Source organism: Tubulanus polymorphus, chromosome 4, assembly GCF_964204645.1.
Source record: "Tubulanus polymorphus chromosome 4, tnTubPoly1.2, whole genome shotgun sequence".
In the NCBI taxonomy this organism is placed as follows: domain Eukaryota; kingdom Metazoa; phylum Nemertea; class Palaeonemertea; order Tubulaniformes; family Tubulanidae; genus Tubulanus; species Tubulanus polymorphus.
In genome coordinates, this window is record NC_134028.1 from 22,809,723 (window position 1) to 22,826,817 (window position 17,095).

The 17,095-nt window shown below is 39.1% G+C and overlaps 2 protein-coding genes across 2 annotated transcripts; one reads left to right on the top strand and one right to left on the bottom strand.

Annotated features, from left to right (window-relative positions):
• Positions 1 to 37: 37 nt before the first annotated feature.
• On the top strand, positions 38 to 5,308 carry LOC141904779 (serine hydroxymethyltransferase, cytosolic-like). The gene is made up of 8 exons (XM_074793439.1): positions 38 to 168; positions 673 to 926; positions 1,415 to 1,773; positions 2,208 to 2,420; positions 2,904 to 3,017; positions 3,191 to 3,313; positions 3,632 to 3,859; positions 4,480 to 5,308. The coding sequence occupies exons 2-8, from the start codon at positions 703 to 705 to the stop codon at positions 4,644 to 4,646; spliced, it is 1,428 nt and encodes a 475-aa protein (XP_074649540.1). The 5' UTR covers positions 38 to 168; positions 673 to 702; the 3' UTR covers positions 4,647 to 5,308.
• Positions 5,309 to 5,836: 528 nt separating this feature from the next.
• Positions 5,837 to 16,947, bottom strand: LOC141903238 (eukaryotic peptide chain release factor GTP-binding subunit ERF3A-like). Its single transcript, XM_074791321.1, has 16 exons — positions 16,571 to 16,947; positions 16,291 to 16,332; positions 15,825 to 15,872; positions 14,663 to 14,845; positions 14,376 to 14,409; positions 14,211 to 14,288; positions 13,861 to 14,041; positions 13,491 to 13,645; positions 12,750 to 12,899; positions 12,490 to 12,583; positions 11,791 to 11,871; positions 10,864 to 10,965; positions 10,445 to 10,516; positions 10,045 to 10,134; positions 9,218 to 9,389; positions 5,837 to 8,760 (listed from the first exon to the last, which is right to left on the bottom strand). The coding sequence occupies exons 1-16, from the start codon at positions 16,914 to 16,916 to the stop codon at positions 8,711 to 8,713; spliced, it is 1,878 nt and encodes a 625-aa protein (XP_074647422.1). The 5' UTR covers positions 16,917 to 16,947; the 3' UTR covers positions 5,837 to 8,710.
• Between the last annotated feature and the right edge of the window lie 148 nt (positions 16,948 to 17,095).

Consider the following 17,095-nt stretch of genomic DNA (forward strand, 5'->3'; position numbering starts at 1 on the left):
AATGTCACATGATTCCGTCAGTCAGCTGTGACATTTTCCCGGAAGCGCGCGCTATAAAACCGGCGCCGCTGAGCGTCCGGTCTCCACAACTTATACAGCCACCGAGCGGGAACGATCGCACGGATCTACTGATTGATTATTTAATTATACTGGATAATTAGCTGACAGGTGCGTACGATTACACGGTATATTAGAACTGTTTAGAGCTGTTCACGATGTTTGATTATTACAAAACTTGGTTTATTTTATAAAACAAAAACTTTAAAAACTTGCATAACCGATCAATTCAATGAATATTTGTTTATTTGATTGTTAGTCTTTAATCATAGTTGGACATAATCGGAATTGATAATCCTGGCAAATGCAAAACGAAGACAGATTGAAACCGATTATTATTTTAGTGCTGTTTCCAGTAGCATTTTGTGATTTTTCGCTTCTTTATTTTAATCTTTAAGCTTTAATTAATCTGTTTTTAATGTTTTATATACAAGTTAGGGCCTAATAATATTAGTTACCTAATCGTTGGTGGTAAGCTTTTTACTATCGGATGGGCTTATACCAAGCCTGTGGTTTGTGAAAATATCCGATCGTGAAACTAAACCACAGACAGGTTACTGACAAGGCCAATATAATAATCGTTAATGCCGAAATTTGTGGATTCCTACTTTCCAGGGTCAAATCGATTATTAAAACTGAACAAAAATGGCGGCAACTACAAACGGAGGAACGGGAGATCAGACCTTTTGGTTACAACAAGATATCAGCGTCGACGACCCGGAAATGTACGATTTGGTTCGTCAAGAGAAAATGCGCCAGTTAAAAGGCCTGGAATTGATCGCGTCCGAGAACTTCGCGAGTAAAGCCGCTCTGCAATGTCTGGGCTCGTGTTTGAATAATAAATATTCCGAGGGTATGGTCGGAGCTAGGTGAGTAAATTGAGAAGACAATATATGGATCGCAGCGCTGCCCTACCTGAAAATCTTGGAAAACTCTAGAACCAGAAAAAATCTAAGGGAATTTGACAATTTTTATTGAAAATCAGGGAATTTGACAAATTTTACCAACCACCTGGAAAATTTAGGGAATTCGGATAATTTAATGGACCTTGCTGGGCCCAGTTTCACATAAAAGTTAACTCAAATTTTTGGTGTAATTGCCATTGGAAACTTCATGTTTTCAACACTTAATCGTTTAAGGCTTGAAACTTTTTCTGGAAACTTGGCCCAGGTGTTTCTTTAACAATACGTGATTAGATGAAAATGAATACGTAACACTTTAAACCTAGAAATTTCTTTCATTCACTCAAGTAATTTTTTGTAATCATATGGAAAAATCATGGAAAACTCAGGGAATTAGTAAATGAGCGGAAAGAAGGGATCTCATGTTTGAAACAATATTTTTATGTTTGTTTCAGATATTACGGTGGTAACGAATTCATCGATAAAATCGAAACGCTGTGCATTCAAAGAGCTTTACAAGTTTACGGCTTAAAATCGGAAGATTGGGCCGTGAACGTGCAACCCTTGTCCGGATCACCGGCTAACTTCGCCGTGTACACCGCTATCGTCGAGCCGCACGGGCGCATCATGGGTCTCGATCTGCCCGACGGCGGTCACCTGACGCACGGATTCCAGACGCAGACGCGGAAAATTTCGGCGACGTCGATTTTCTTCGAGTCGATGCCGTACAAAGTCGACCCGGTTTCCGGACTGATCGACTACGACGAACTGCAACGAAACGTGAAATTGTTCTTACCGAAACTCATCATCGCCGGTACGTGAAATACGTAACAACAGCGTGGAATAGCCATTCACCTGGTTCTTGCCAGGGAAATCAGCGAAATCTCAATTCAAACAATATAAAACATGCTGAGCTTTTAAGAGGGGCAGTTCTATTTCAAGAAAAAGGGGAATTTTCACCACGAAAAGGGCCACTTTCCTGTAAAAAAAATGTAGATCTTAAATACCCAGGTGACTGAATAAATCAATTGAGATTGGATAATTTTCAATTTAAAAGAAAAACATGAATATTGTATCTCAATTTAATTTCAAAAAAAAAATTTGACCCAAAATTGTGTTGGCACTGACTTTTTGAAGGGCGCTTGGAAAATTTTAGGGGGTTCATTCACTACCCCCGATCACCCATCCCTCGGCACGGGCCTGTAAAATTTCACTGATTGTAAATCGGTTTGTCATGTTTTCACTTAGGTGTAAGCTGTTATTCGCGTAACTTGGACTATAAGAGATTCCGTGAAATAGCCGATAGCGTCGGTGCCTATTTGATGGCCGATATGGCGCATATATCCGGACTGGTGGCGGCTGGTTTGATTCCGAGTCCGTTCGAATACTGCGATATCGTCACCAGTACAACTCATAAAACGCTACGAGGAGTCAGATCTGGAATTATTTTCAGTAGAAGAGGTAAGGAAAATAGTTCAATGATGCTAAGATATTTCCCCAGGTCAATGAAGGCAGTCATCTATCAGTATATTTTATGTATCCCTCTCTGAAAATCTACTGTCCATTCCCTTCACCCCTCAGATAATTGGCTTTCTGTACCCTACACCCTGCAGATTATATCATCGTCTCTTTACCCTGCACTCTCAGGCAATCTGCTGACTGTACCCTGCACTCTCTCAGTGCTCTCGATACAAGCTAACCAAACTCAATGATTCTACAAGATAACATTTATGCAGTCTGTTCTTCAATACACCAGATGGTATTTTCCTGGTGCACATGTTTCTGGCATCCTATTCACTGAACCAGTGTTAGGGATCTGTGAATGAGTTATTTGTTTTCTTAGTTATAAGTGAAGTTATAAACATTACTGGCATCTAAAATGTACAGCATTCACCTGAGACATTGATAATATATATGCTTCATTTTCCCTTCTTAATCATGCAGGTGTTCGCAAGATTTTAAAGAACGGCGACAAACAGATGTATAATTTAGAGAAACCAATCAATGATGCAGTGTTTCCTGGACTACAAGGAGGACCCCACAATCACGCTATTGCCGGTAAAATATTCTATTTTATATGTTATATGAACCAAATTGAGTCATGCACAATTGATAACCACACCAGCTTTGGTTCATCCATCAAGATTGAAGTTATAGGCTGACTGGACTCTTAATTTCCCCATCCTTTCAGAATTCTTTATTTCTCAACTTATTGATTTGGGTTTTTACAGGCGTCGCTGTTGCCTTGAAACAAGCGCTTACTCCCGAGTATAAGGAATACCAGCAACAAGTGATCAAGAACTGTCAAGCTATGAGTAAAGTTATGGTAGAACGCGGATATAAAGTTGTAACAGGTAAAATGCTTCGAATCCTTGAAAATCCAGTATCACTTAACTAACGAAATCTGCCTGATGAAATTCATTGAATATCTAAAGAGACCCGCTGAGCAGCTTTCAGAGTGGCATTAGCACGGGTTCCATCAATTCTCTCGATTGATAAAAGGGGTCGAAGTAATTGGATTAGAAACCAGTGACCAATGGCTTAAACCACTTGTTCACTAAAGCTTTTCATTTAAGATTCCTGTGAAGAATCTCCTTCAATTTAACAACAACTAACGACACTCGGGCAGCACTACAGGTTTAACACGGTATTTTCCAAACCTTGTATTTCAGGGGGCAGCGATAATCACTTGATTCTCATTGACTTGAGATCGAAGGGAATTGACGGCGCCCGCGCTGAGAAAGTGCTCGAGGATATCAGCATCGCCGTCAATAAGAACACTTGCCCAGGAGACAAGAGCGCACTGAAACCGAGCGGACTGCGTCTCGGTGCGCCGGCGCTCACTAGCCGTAATTTTACGGAGAAAGATTTCGAGCAGGTCGCCGATTTCATAGATAGAGGTGAGTGAACTAACCATTAGAAATCTGTTCTATAGGTCAATGACTCTGTGGCTAAAATTAGTTCATATACAATGATTTAACGAGAGTCAAATTGTGAAGCTCTGCCACCTGCAGCTTCCAATCCCCTTATTGTAGGTTATTTGACTCGTAAAGTTGACTTCATCGTTACTGAGTAGAGGAGTAGTCAACTGTAGTTTTACAAGGTGGCTGCTTACGTACCTGGAAATCAGGGAAAAGTCAGGAAATTTTCATTCCTTTGAAAAACGTCGGGGAATTGTTTAAAGAGAAGTTAAAAATCTGGGAATAGACGGGGAATTATGTTCAGATTGCAAGATCGCACGTAAAATCCAAGTTTCCGTGTATGGCTTATGGATTTAACTGAATGTGTTAATTGAAAATTGAATGGAATTCTAAGCAGATCAAGTCAGGGAAAACGTGCATGTTCGGGAAATAGTAGTCAGCGCAGGGATAAAGCTAGTCAAATAAGATAAGCCACCTTGTTTTAACTGAAACTGACTGTAAGGACATAATTTCATGATGATAATTGAGTTGTCTTTTTGGTGAAATGCTCATGTGGCTATTTTTATCAATATCGTAAAATTGACGTCCTGGATTTTCAGGTGTGTTGCTAGCAATTGAAATTCAAGAAGGCTGCGGGCCTTTACTGAAGGATTTCAAGGCTAAACTATCGACAGACGAAGGAACGAAGGCTAAAATCGCGGCGTTACGCGAACAGGTCGAAAAATTCGCGATCGATTTCCCGATGCCCGGTTTCGACGATTGGTAAACGTTTTTCGAGCTCCGGTGCTCTTCTACTGTTGTTTTACACGCGTTTTAATCGAATTCGGTCGTACGCACGGAACTAACTTTAGTGGAATCGAATATTTTAATCATTGTTCATTCGAACGTAATGAATCGGTAGATTCAAGGTTCAACTAAACTACTAATAAGGAAAATAACTGCACAAAGTTCAACGACTGAACTCATTCCTGATGAGTGAATTTACTATTATGTCTGATAATTATCGATGTGATCATGGTATTTTCATCGGTGTGCTGGAATTTTCCATGGTTCTTCGTCGTGGGGAAAATGGAAAATTACACACAATTTTGTAGTACAGTAATATACTATACGGATCTATGTAATAGATTTTGATCTCGATAAGGAAACCTACATTCGATATAAACGGTAGTTTAAAGTTCACATTGAATGATGAAATTACCGATAGCAATGAAAAGCCAGTTCCACAGTCCAGTTGAGTTGATTTATTGGGGTTAGTATTTTTGTAAATAATGTATTTGGTCGTACATTCCTAATATGTGCAACATGACTAACACTGACGACAATTTTGTTATGAAATAAATGCAATGATGATACAATTATTTCTATTCCTTGTATTTCCTTGTTCTCTAAAAGTTATTTCTTGAAATAAATGGACATATTTTCTCAGATGATGTAATTTTGTGTATTGCCTGGCTGGATAAGGACTTTTTTGGCTAATAACTAGAGTACAGGGTTTGCAGCAAGTCTTCTAAGAGCTACTTTTTGGAAAAACTTTGTTATGGCCCTTATTTGTGCTTATTTATGCTGTGGAGGACCATGAGCAGCTATCTATTGGACGAATTGAGCTCAATGGGTCCTAGGATATCTCCAGGAGGTTGATGTAATATTGTCAAAATTGAGGCAGAAGATCGGGAAGCTGGCCATGAACTTAAGCAATCCAAGTCCTGAAGTTGTGATTTACATCCAAAATGGTCTAATAACCAAGAAGACTGATCATAAAGAGGATAGATTGGCTAAGAACAAGGCTTAGGATGGTTGAAAAATCTGAGTAACTATCTAGCTGGGTATGTAACATCCTCAGTAGTGGTGTAAGCCCAGCCAGGCAAGTCCCACCAACACTACTCAATCTAAAACTGAATCAACAACACCAGTCGCGTATTTTTGTTTAAAGATTTTATTGTGAATATCTTTGCAAATAAATTTGTTTCTTTTTTTTTATCAATCACCATTCACAATACACATTGTTAGTAGTATTATTAGTTGTTGTAGTAAACTGCCTTATATCATTGCAGCAGATATTTGTAGAAGTAATGACGATCATCCTTATAACAGCACATCTATAGACGATATGCTCGTTATAGAACTCCGCATGCAAAAAAAGCCGGGAGGATTTCGTCGAAATCAAAATACCAATAATACATCAATTGAAAGCCTAAATTATCATGAAAGGCAGAACTATGAATGAATAAGACCAGCTGAAAGTCAATAAGCCGTCTCTCGAATTTCTACTTTTTATAAAATTCCACTTTCTTCCATACAGAGAGAACTAGTAATCCATCAAGAAGAATGCAATCCAGGACCCAGTTCCCATCTATACAGCTAGATCCGTGGAACTGCCCCCTACTGTAATTACGGAAACATCTAGGCCATTCACACTGCATTAACATCAACATCATTCAACGATAAAACTGAAAATTCATTCGAAACAATCGCACCTGATGAGCTCAACAGTTGTTGAGCCTGGTTACCGTTTGATATAAAATGGGCTTAAACCACAGGAATTTGTACACCATACCAAAATGAGCTCTATGATTGGTTAAATTTACCAAAATGAGCGCTACGTTTGGTCAAATTTACCCAATTGAGCTCTAGGATTGGGTATATGAACCAAAATGAGCAATTAACCCAACCAAAATGAGCTACTATGGGCCCAACCACACCAAAATGAGCTCTAGGATTCGTTAAATTTACCCATTGAGGCTCCAGGTAAATGATCAAAATGAGCTTTACACTTAGCTCCATTTCCATTGTATTTTTCATGCGCAGAAATCAAATATTTCTTTAACAACGAACGCGACTAGAAATACAAGAAATCGATAAGCTTTTTTGCCCCACAAATTTCGCTAATCAATTTTCCCCCCGATCCTTGCGCAGGGTTCATCGCAGACTCGCTGTGTACCCTGCACCACAGCTTTCACTATTATTGACTTTAATAATAATAATAATAATAATAATAATTATAATTCAACCTAAACAATTCGGGCGTCATTTCATTAAAATTCAAACATAAATATATACTATATATACACATACACCATACAGTTCGAGGCTTTAACCAGGGTGGCGTAACTCCCCGTTTCAAATGACCCCTGACCTTACATCCCGTCCGAACTACGGACCTGGTAATAATTTCATTCATTCGTTACAAATGCAGCCAATCACATTGTTATTTATTTATTATTTTGTTGATATCCACCGCTAACCCGAGAGCAATGAAATTAAAAGAAATACGTATGATTCAACCGAATACGCAGGAAAGAATTCAAAACAAATAACCGGTCGAAGTGTGAATTCTCACAAACCCTGAACAATATGGTCCATATAATAATACAGTTAACTTACACCTTACTCGGCGACTGCTGTAAATATATCTCACGCCCGAGTCGAGAATCGGTGAAAGACGACGTTTTCCTGAATAAGTTTTTCGGAAAAAGTTTCAACTTGCAGTAAAGCACTTGGGTTTTAAGGTTTACACGAAGAGTGCACATTATCTTTAACACAAACTTACAGCAAACGTATTTCCGAGAAATCAGAGAACTGACGATAAAACCCACTAGTCCAAAACATTGTTATTTCAATACCTCTCGTAATTTTTCTATCGTGAATAAATCTTTTCAACTTTTTAATTTGTGCATAAAGTAAAAGTGGGCTTCTGAGATATCAAAGAACTGATGATATAAACCCACTAGTCCAAAACATTGTTATTTCAATACCTCTCGTAATTTTTCTATCGAAAATAGAATCTTTACAATTTGTGCACAAGTAAAAGTGGGCTTCATGTACTCACAATTTAATCTACAGTACGTATCTAGTAGACCGGGCTCGCCTTGGATCTCTCCGTACAAATTAAACTCTACGAGCTATGCGAATCCCGGGGCAGTTGGAGCAAGGATGGGTCGTGTGTAACGTATCTTAAAGGCATCCCGTGGCGATCAGCTCCGGGGTAAACGCAGTCTACCGTACAGATTTTCACACATATAACATGGAATTGAAGTGTATCTTGTGTGTTTGAAGAATTAATGCCGATATAGTTTGATAGAGCGTATGAATGTAACTGAAGACAGTAATAAATACAGAGAAATAACGACAGGAAATCTACAAATCAGCTATGATAATAGCACCAATCTGATCGATGAACACCAGTCATTCCTGGATATACATAAGAAAAACTTTCAAATTTGGAGAAAGTGTCTGCATCACTTTCATATCCCAATTACAGTAGACTCCTCCTAAATCCGTACCGTTGGGTCCTAGTCCCAACTGTGTCGATTTTTAGGCGTAGTTTACTGTACAACTACAAACTAGACAAAAATTTCTAACTTCTGAGATATTTCTATTCCTATTTCTCAACATTGTAGGAGTTTTAACAGAGTTTCGGGCATTTTACTCAAATCAATTTTTAAGGGGTTCTAAGCACCTTTAAAAGCATTTTCCATTTAGAAGGAATCAAGGTGTCGCAGGGAAACTCATTGAACAACCCAAGTGCTTTCGATGATAGTCAATTCAAACACCCAGCAACCAGTTCAGGGATGCTGCTGCTGCTATCAATAACGTCACATTTCCCATTCATATATTCCATACACCACTTAACGTAATACCAGTCTCAACGGGGGGATGAATTTAACAACAATGATATCAACTTCTCTCTCACTCTCTCGTTGCGATTGGAAGTTCCGGTTATTTCTTTCACGTATTCCTCGACACGCGATATTTTCGAATAATCGCATCTTTTGTTATCGAACGTCCGATAAAAAGTCTTAACATTTAACATTTTTGTTTTTGATATTCTTAATTCTTGTCGATGACCTTCAGCACTTTTCCGATGGCGATTGTTTTACCTGAAATGGTTGAAATTTAAATCGTGAACATGAGATCAGAGAAAGTTTCAAATCGTCGGTCTACTCTAATACAGCAAAGACGGTTACTGGGTGGCCACTTTCCGCCAATTTACAAATCCCCTGAATTTTTTTGTTGAAAATTCCCTGAGTAAATCAGGGGCCAGTTGCATAGTAAGACAAGTCTAAGACCAAATTAGTTCTATAGCCAATCTAACAACTTAAGACCAGTCTTAAGATTTAAGACCACTTTTGGACTTAAGTCACGACTGTACAACTGGCCCCTGAGGAATTTCTTGGTTTAAAACGTTAAAATCTATCCATTTTTATTTGTCATATATCCTGATTTCTTTTCTCGATTTTTCTGATTCCCTGAGTTTTACCCGTAAGTGGCTGGCCTGGGTAAAAGCCTGATTTATGACAAGCAACTCTTGGATGATTGACATAACACGAAACGCACCTTCATCTCGAAGGGTAAATCGACCCATTTGTGGAAAGTCTTTGAATGTTTCCATGCATATCATGCCACCGTTGACTTCGAATCGAGCTATAGCTACTTGGTCCTGTTTAACGAATCGCGGCCGCAATTTCGTTTTGTCGCCGGTTTTCTTATCGAGAAGACAAAGCAAGCCCTGAAAACGAATCAGACTGGAGATTAACTACGGTCTATTGAGCTTCGTCAGCAGTATTGAGCTTCATTGCAGTAAATATTTCATCGAGTTCAGAATCAGAGAACTCAGTAGTGTTGAGACTGTTGTAAATATTTCACTGAGTTGAGAATCAGGGAACTCGGTAGCGTTGAGACTGTTGTAAATATTTCACTGAGTTGAGAAGCAGGGAACTCGGTAGCGTTGGGACTGCTGTAAATATTTCACTGAGTTGAGAATCAGGGAACTCGGTAAGTGTTAGGACTGCTGTAAATATTCCGAGTTGAGAAGCAGGGAACTCGGTAAGTATTAGGACTGCTGTAAATATTCCGAGTTGAGAATGAGGGAACTCAGTAGCGTTGGGACTGCAGTAAATATTTCACCGAGCTGAGAAGCAGGGAACTCGGTAGCGTTGGGACTGCAGTAAATATCTCACAGAGTTGAGAACCAGAGAATTCGGTAGGGTTTAGACAGCCGTAACTATTTCATTGAGTTCAGAATCAGGGAACTCTGCAGTGTTCCATGGATCAGAGTGAAATCCGACTCAATAAGTTCTTCTCAAAATATTTGACCCGCCTCATATCAATCAATCAAACTGACGAATGGCACAATTGTTTATAAGAGAAATATATTACGCTACCTTCAATGTGACTTCTTCAGCGCAAGAGTGAATATGCATAACTGCACTGTAACCAGCACATATGATGGACTTATGTTCTAAAATAACCACCTGAAACACGAAATGAATGAAGAATTAAGTGAAGATGCTGGGGTTCTAGATTTCCCTAACGTAGAAATGTCTTAAAAGGAATGAAGTGGTTTGAAATCTGTGAATTCTTATGACAGTTCAGCAAAAACTTAAGCCGACAGAAGCCAGTCGCTCAAAGGTAAGATTAACTTGTGAGATCGACAAAGCGCCAATTGAAACCATTGTAACTACAGTCTTCCACGAAGGTCGGATCAATTCATAACAAACTTTTGAGCGAATGGCCGCGGGCTCACTTTGAATTTATCAATTGAGCGAAGGAAACAAGTTTTACCTGGGCGTCGAAAACTTTACCCGTCGTACATAGATTATTAGAATCACACAATACGAAACCAGACGATACATCCTACAAAAACAACAACAAATCTCCAGAATTACCGATCAATCTCTTCCAAATTTCTTTTAACCATTCATTTCATTATAGAGGAAGAAACTCGAATTTTCATTACAGCATTGCTCATTCAATTTTATCAATAATAATAACAAATGTCATTTATATAGCGCAGGTATCCTAAAAGGAGTCCAGTTCAAATGCGCTCCAATTGGTATCATCCAGGGTTCTTGCAGATCTGGAAATCCAAAATTCCCTGATAATTCCCCGATTTTCACTGATCCTTGACCCAAAATTCCATGATCATCGTCATCAGCAGCATAAATGAGGCACCGATACAAAAATGAGTGCTCGATACAAACCTCTTCTTCTACATTTTTGAGCTTGACTTTCACGTTCTCCCCGGAATACGCTACTTCATTTTCTATTTCATCTGACCATAGTTGTAACACTTCTACAACTACCTGTAAATATCACACGAAATAAGCTTTTGTACTCTTTATAATTCAGTGTACACATGGACGAATGAAGACACCGATAGACAAGTCAGCCATCACTTCAATAAGAATTGAATCACTCAGCAACGTGGACCCCTCTGACACTCGATATTACATCACTTCAATTAAGTCAGATTTCGATAGTCCACACTTTACGTGTTCAGAACTCTTGCACCCCCTCCTAGAAGCATTTTTGATTGAACTTTTGAATCAAACACTTGAAACTACTATGGGTTCATTCATTTATTACGTACGCATGAAACTTGACTTTTTTCATGATGTAGGGGCCTACATTGAACGTTTGAAGAAAGAAAGGTCCTTAAGATACAAAATTCTTGGTTACAATTGTTAAAATTTGAGGGGATTTTGAGGGACAAAAGGCTAAAACTCAGAATTTGAGGGATTTTGTACCCTCAAAAATGGATTTTGGAATTTGAGGGGTTTTTGAGGGATTTGAGGGGCTGTAGGAACCATGTTTTTCAACCCCCCTCCCCTTCTGTGCGCACAATCGGCCATTTTTTCATATACATTAAGCATTACAGAATGCAATTGCACTTACCCCTCCCCTAATGCGTACGTAATAAATGAATGATCCCTATGGCAAATGTGGTGGATCAGGGCTGCAGTTTTGGAAGATAAGTTTATAACGTTTTGAAACTCATAGCTTTTTTAAAATTGGTATTTCTAAAAAGTACATGTAATTTATTCTCTAAGGTAAAACAGAGCATCCAGTTAACAAAACCGACCGAATGTAAGCCACTGACAGTGAGACAGTAACTAGCGCTGACTTACCCGATTCGGCATCATCGTTAACATCTGTCCCCGCGCGACCGAGCCCGATTCTACTTTTCCTAATACAACAGTTCCCATATCCTGAAGAAAAAAATTATTTGCAATAAAAAAACTGGGAGAAGATTAACTCGCAGACGAATAAGCTTAGCGATTTAATTCATATTCAAGTACACATATATAGATTTGTCGATAAAACATCTGCTCACGTTACTATTACACTGAGACAGGTTGATCGGATCCCACCATGTCATATTCTAACGTACATAAATCTCGTGACAAGTGTTTGTGCACATTAACAGGTATAAACAGCAGACGCGCGGCAACGGGAAAAACGACTTCTAACATTTTTGCCATTACCGGTATCTGAATGCCGACAGGGTGGATCCAGGATTAGACATGGGAGGGGGGATTCAAGGTTAAAATTAATCCGCAGGATATCAAGTGCAGAGCATGAAATTTTTCATTCTACGAAAAATAGAAACCACCAAATGCATTTTCCTGCATCTAACCATTGAAATTTAACATTCTTCAGTGACGTAGGAGTAACTACTGATTTTTTTTTCCAGAATCATTTGAAAAGAATCGGAAAAGCAGTGATAAATGAAAGCCATTTTTCAGGGGGGGGGGGGACTTACAGACACCCTGAAATACCCCCTGGCCCGAATCGATCGGACATGCATCGTCTATTTTTGAACGTACCTTGTATCGATCTACTAGTGGCAGTCGTAGCGGGCCGTCATCTCTTCGTTTCATTGATGGTAATCTATCTAAATATTCTATTAAACACGGTCCACTGAAACGATTAGAATCCGAATCTTAATTCACCCTGCTCAAACATGTTTAGTTTGGCACTGCTTCTAAACGTCACATACAGGAAAAAAATTATCAGTAAAATTATGAATACTAAGCATTTATCTTTTTCCCTTAAAAGTTCTCGCACCCCGGTCTGAATAACTCACTTGAACCACGAACACTCCTCTTTCGGCGGAGGATCTTTAAGGAAAGCACCAGTTAATCCAGAAACTGGCATGAAATAAATATCCGTTTTCGGATTGAAGCCACAATGTCTCCTTAAATACGGAATCAATTTATCTTTACATTCATCATATCTGAAAACAACAACACAATCAATAATTAAAATAAATTCATTCGGGGATGACCTCCTCCCCGCAGTGTTTTCAATTAGAGCCAGGTCCCAGACCTGTCTGTTGTTTGTAAAGGACCCGCCTGTTTTTTCAAACCAGCTTTTCTTTGAGGGACTGTGATATATTATGGGACCCTCCTGTTTTTCAAAGGGACCTGGCTTGTTAATTTCTTATTGAAAACACTGGCCCCCGTACCCCAGCAGCTTACATTAACTGCCACTCTCAGCTCCAATGGTTCTTAAAGATCAAAGAATCAAAAATTCCCCGATTTCCTCAAGACTCTAGACCAAAATTGTGCAGGATTTAATCATTTGATATCCTCACACTTCCATTTAGACAACACTCGCTAGACTCTAGTAGAGGAACATATCTAAACTGTTTTTATATAAAACTTATTCACTTTTATTATCATTATGCTCAGTGGGGGCTGTTTGTTTCGACAAGAGCGAGAATTCTTTGATCTCTCCTGCAGGGAAACCTAACTGAAATTCCCGGACCTGTAAGAACCCGGGATGTGCCCAGAGAATGTCATCTATGGAGATAAAATTCACCTACCGCTTTTTGTCCCATAATACAGTTGGGTCATCCATTTTATTAATGAGTACTATAAGATGCTTGACTCCAGCAGTTTTCGCTAACATGGCGTGTTCACGTGTTTGACCACCGCGATCGAAACCGGTTTCGAATTCACCTTTACGCGCCGAGATCACCTGCAATATTCAACACGCACACATACGGTGAATAATGACTCGAACTCCTTTCAAATCCCACTGAATCTAACCGGATTATAGAGAAGCGATCCAGTGATAAAACCATCCACACTTTCACAGAATCTTTCAAGCCCCGTGTGTAGTTTAAGAATCTGTACCAATCCGAGCTATTTTTTTTTTAAATTTTTTGAGCAATAGAACATAAACACACTTACTAGAACAGCTAAATCTGCTTGCGATGCACCTCCGATCATGTTCGGCACAAAACTCTTGTGACCGGGAGCATCTAATATCGTGAAATGTTTCATTTCCGTCTCGAAGTACGCGCGACCTACTTCTACCGTCTTTCCTTTATCTCTTTCTTCGGTGTTTGTGTCCAGAGCCCACGACAAATACCTACGACGTACAGCAAAAATAATCATCATTTGATGCCAATTGGGAATATGACGAGAATTCGAGAAAATTCTGATCGAAATTTCATGAGGGTAATATAATAACGAGATATTAACGTTGAAAATTCAATCCATAAATGGGATTGACCACGATTGATTGATGAAACACCTACCAACTCTCTCTGTTCTTTTCTTTAGCTTCACGTTCATATTTCTCTAAAGTTCGCTTGTCGACCATTCCCGTCACATACCTTCAAAAACAAATACACAAACAATTTATTCAACCAATTTCAATGTGAACTGATTTTGCGGTGTCGGTTTACACTAAAACAACTTACATTATGTGTCCTCCAATTGTCGATTTTCCAGCATCTGAAAGTATCAAAAACAAGCGAATTTATGGTCGGCACAGTCTTAACTGAAGTCAAATTGAATTTCAATTCAAATTACAGTAAAGCCATAATCAGAGGTTGCACAATGCAACGCAATGTGTTACGAAACAAAACATTGTAGAACTACAAACATGGTCTTAAACTTAACGCATTTAAGAATTAAATCAAGATCATGTCTGTGACTGATCGTACAGCAGCAGCTGGTGATTGTGCACTCATGTGATTGGTCTTACCTACGTGTCCGATGAACACGACGTTCACGTGCTCTTTCTTCACCTCGCATTCAGACGGAATTCGAACTTTCTTCGGAATCATTTCCTCATCGTCGTCCTCATCATCTTCGTCGTCTTGTACTTCCATTTCGGTGACCTGATCGCGTTCCTCGTCATCGCCGTTCGCGACCGCCGCCCAATCATCTGAAAAACAGCAAAAAATTGACGAAGTTTTAAACCGGTTTCCGAGTGTTATTCAGTCCTTGCACAGGTCCCTAAGTTAATTTCTGGGGAGTTTCCAGGAAAAATGATTTCAATTCTCAAGGAAGTGTCTGCATCTCATATTTATCCTAAATACCGTGGACTCCTAAATCGCTATATTGTTTATCTCGGTAAATCATTAATACAGTGGTTTTGTAAGCACTTACAGCGGAACCTTGTTACAATGAATTTCACGGGACCAGAAAATCTGTTCGTTAACCGATAGTTCATTATATCCAGTATGAAACCAATCAAATTGTCATTGCACAAATTTCTATTTTTGTTATATCCGATGAATCGTTGTATCCAAGTTTGTTATAACGTTATAAGAATTAGGCTCAGTCAGTGAAACAATTGTCAACATTTTCATTTGAATAGTGACTAGTGATAGATATGTAACATCATTGCCCGTTTATTTCTACCGAAACGAAACTGCAACCAGTAGCAACCTAACCAAAAATTGTATGGAACTAATTTTGTTCACGAAACCGGAGCCAGAGACACGGATGCAACTTCGCCCAAGGGAGAGATGACTGATACATGGAATACAGTTATTAAAATTTAATAAGAATTTGAGGGATTTTGTACCCTCAAAAATGGATTTTGGAATTTGAGGGGTTTTTGAGGGATTTGAGGGGCTGTAGGAACCATGTAAATAGACTGGGTGTAAGAGTACCAATTTGGAGCGCATTTGAGCTGGTCTCAATTTAGGATACGTGCACCATACACTAATGACATTTATTATCGTAGTGGAATAAATTACATTTTAAATCACACCACAATACCGTTAAAAAGTAGGCTCAGTAAAAAAAATTGTCAACATTTTCGTTGTTGAATCGTGACTAGTGATAGATATATGTAACATCATTGCCTGTTTTGATTGATTTATATCAAGATTATAATTTGAGAGTTAATAAATTACCTGGAGGAGGTGGTTCTGCTTCTTCAACTTTCTCGACCGGCGAAGAGTCTGAAATTTTAACAAATCGAAATTTTAACGGCTTTAGTCGAACCCGGTTGAAACTCAAGCCCACAATATATGGCCTTCTATTTTATCAAAACTGATTTTAATTGCTTAATTGACGCCGAGTCCACCTGATGTAAGATATACAGAGATAATTAGTACTTTATAGGTTAACTGGTTTACTAATAGGGAAAGCTTGAGCGTCAAATAAAATGGTTAACCTATAAAAGTACTATTCATCTCGTACTTAATTGGCTTTAAAACCAAGAGCCTAGACTGGTCTTAAGTTGTTAAGATTGACTACAGACCTAAAATGAAATGAGTTTTAACTGGTCTTAAACTTGTTAGATTTGCTTTAGTTCACTTTGTTAAAACAAGAGGCGTTTGTGACAGTTTATCGAGATTGAATGAAGTTTATTTTTACCATTTGTTGGAGCATTGTCTATTGTGGCATCCCCGGCTGCCCCTGAAAAACAAATCAGGTGAACTAAAGAATATTCTTAAACTAGCTTGAAAAACTTTAATTCCTGAATAAATAAGGGGACTTTTTAACTGCTATCCCCCAAAGAAGCTCCCGTCCATCGGGCCCTTCGCATCAGACACTCGTCCCGCCCAACAGCAGGTCAGCCCTACCTTCACAAATTATATTAGTGACAATTCAAAAATATCTCAGATGAATATGCAGCAATGATGTAGAGACTTACTGGAATCTGTATTGTTATCAGTTGTTACTGGGCTGACAGATGCTGGAGGAGCAGCAGCAGCAGCAGCCGGAGCCGGCGCTTGCGCCAGCCAGGAAGGCACAAATTCTGGCGCACCGACATTCAATCTTGACAAGCCTTGAGAAGCGTCTTTTACTTGATCGTCCACTTCACCGTCGTCCCACGAGTCGGGCAGATTGTTCTGGTTATCGGTTTGAGACATTTTGTCGGCGTTAGTTAGTTTTATTCGCCGGAATTTTCGACAATTCCAGCTGGAATAACTCGCTCTGATCACCGCGTGTGTACTGATTAGTGACGTCACGTCTAATGGCGGCCGCCGCCGAGTCATTCCGGGAATCGACGGAGTTTACCGGAAATTCACTACACTCTTAACAAAACTTCTCTGAATACTTCATTCAAATTCTTGTGGAATAATTCGTGCTAAGCGGGAATGAGTCACATTATCTGAAATCTTGAACTCATTTGAAAATGTAATTGCAATAATAAAGCGGATTGTTAAATTGGCTC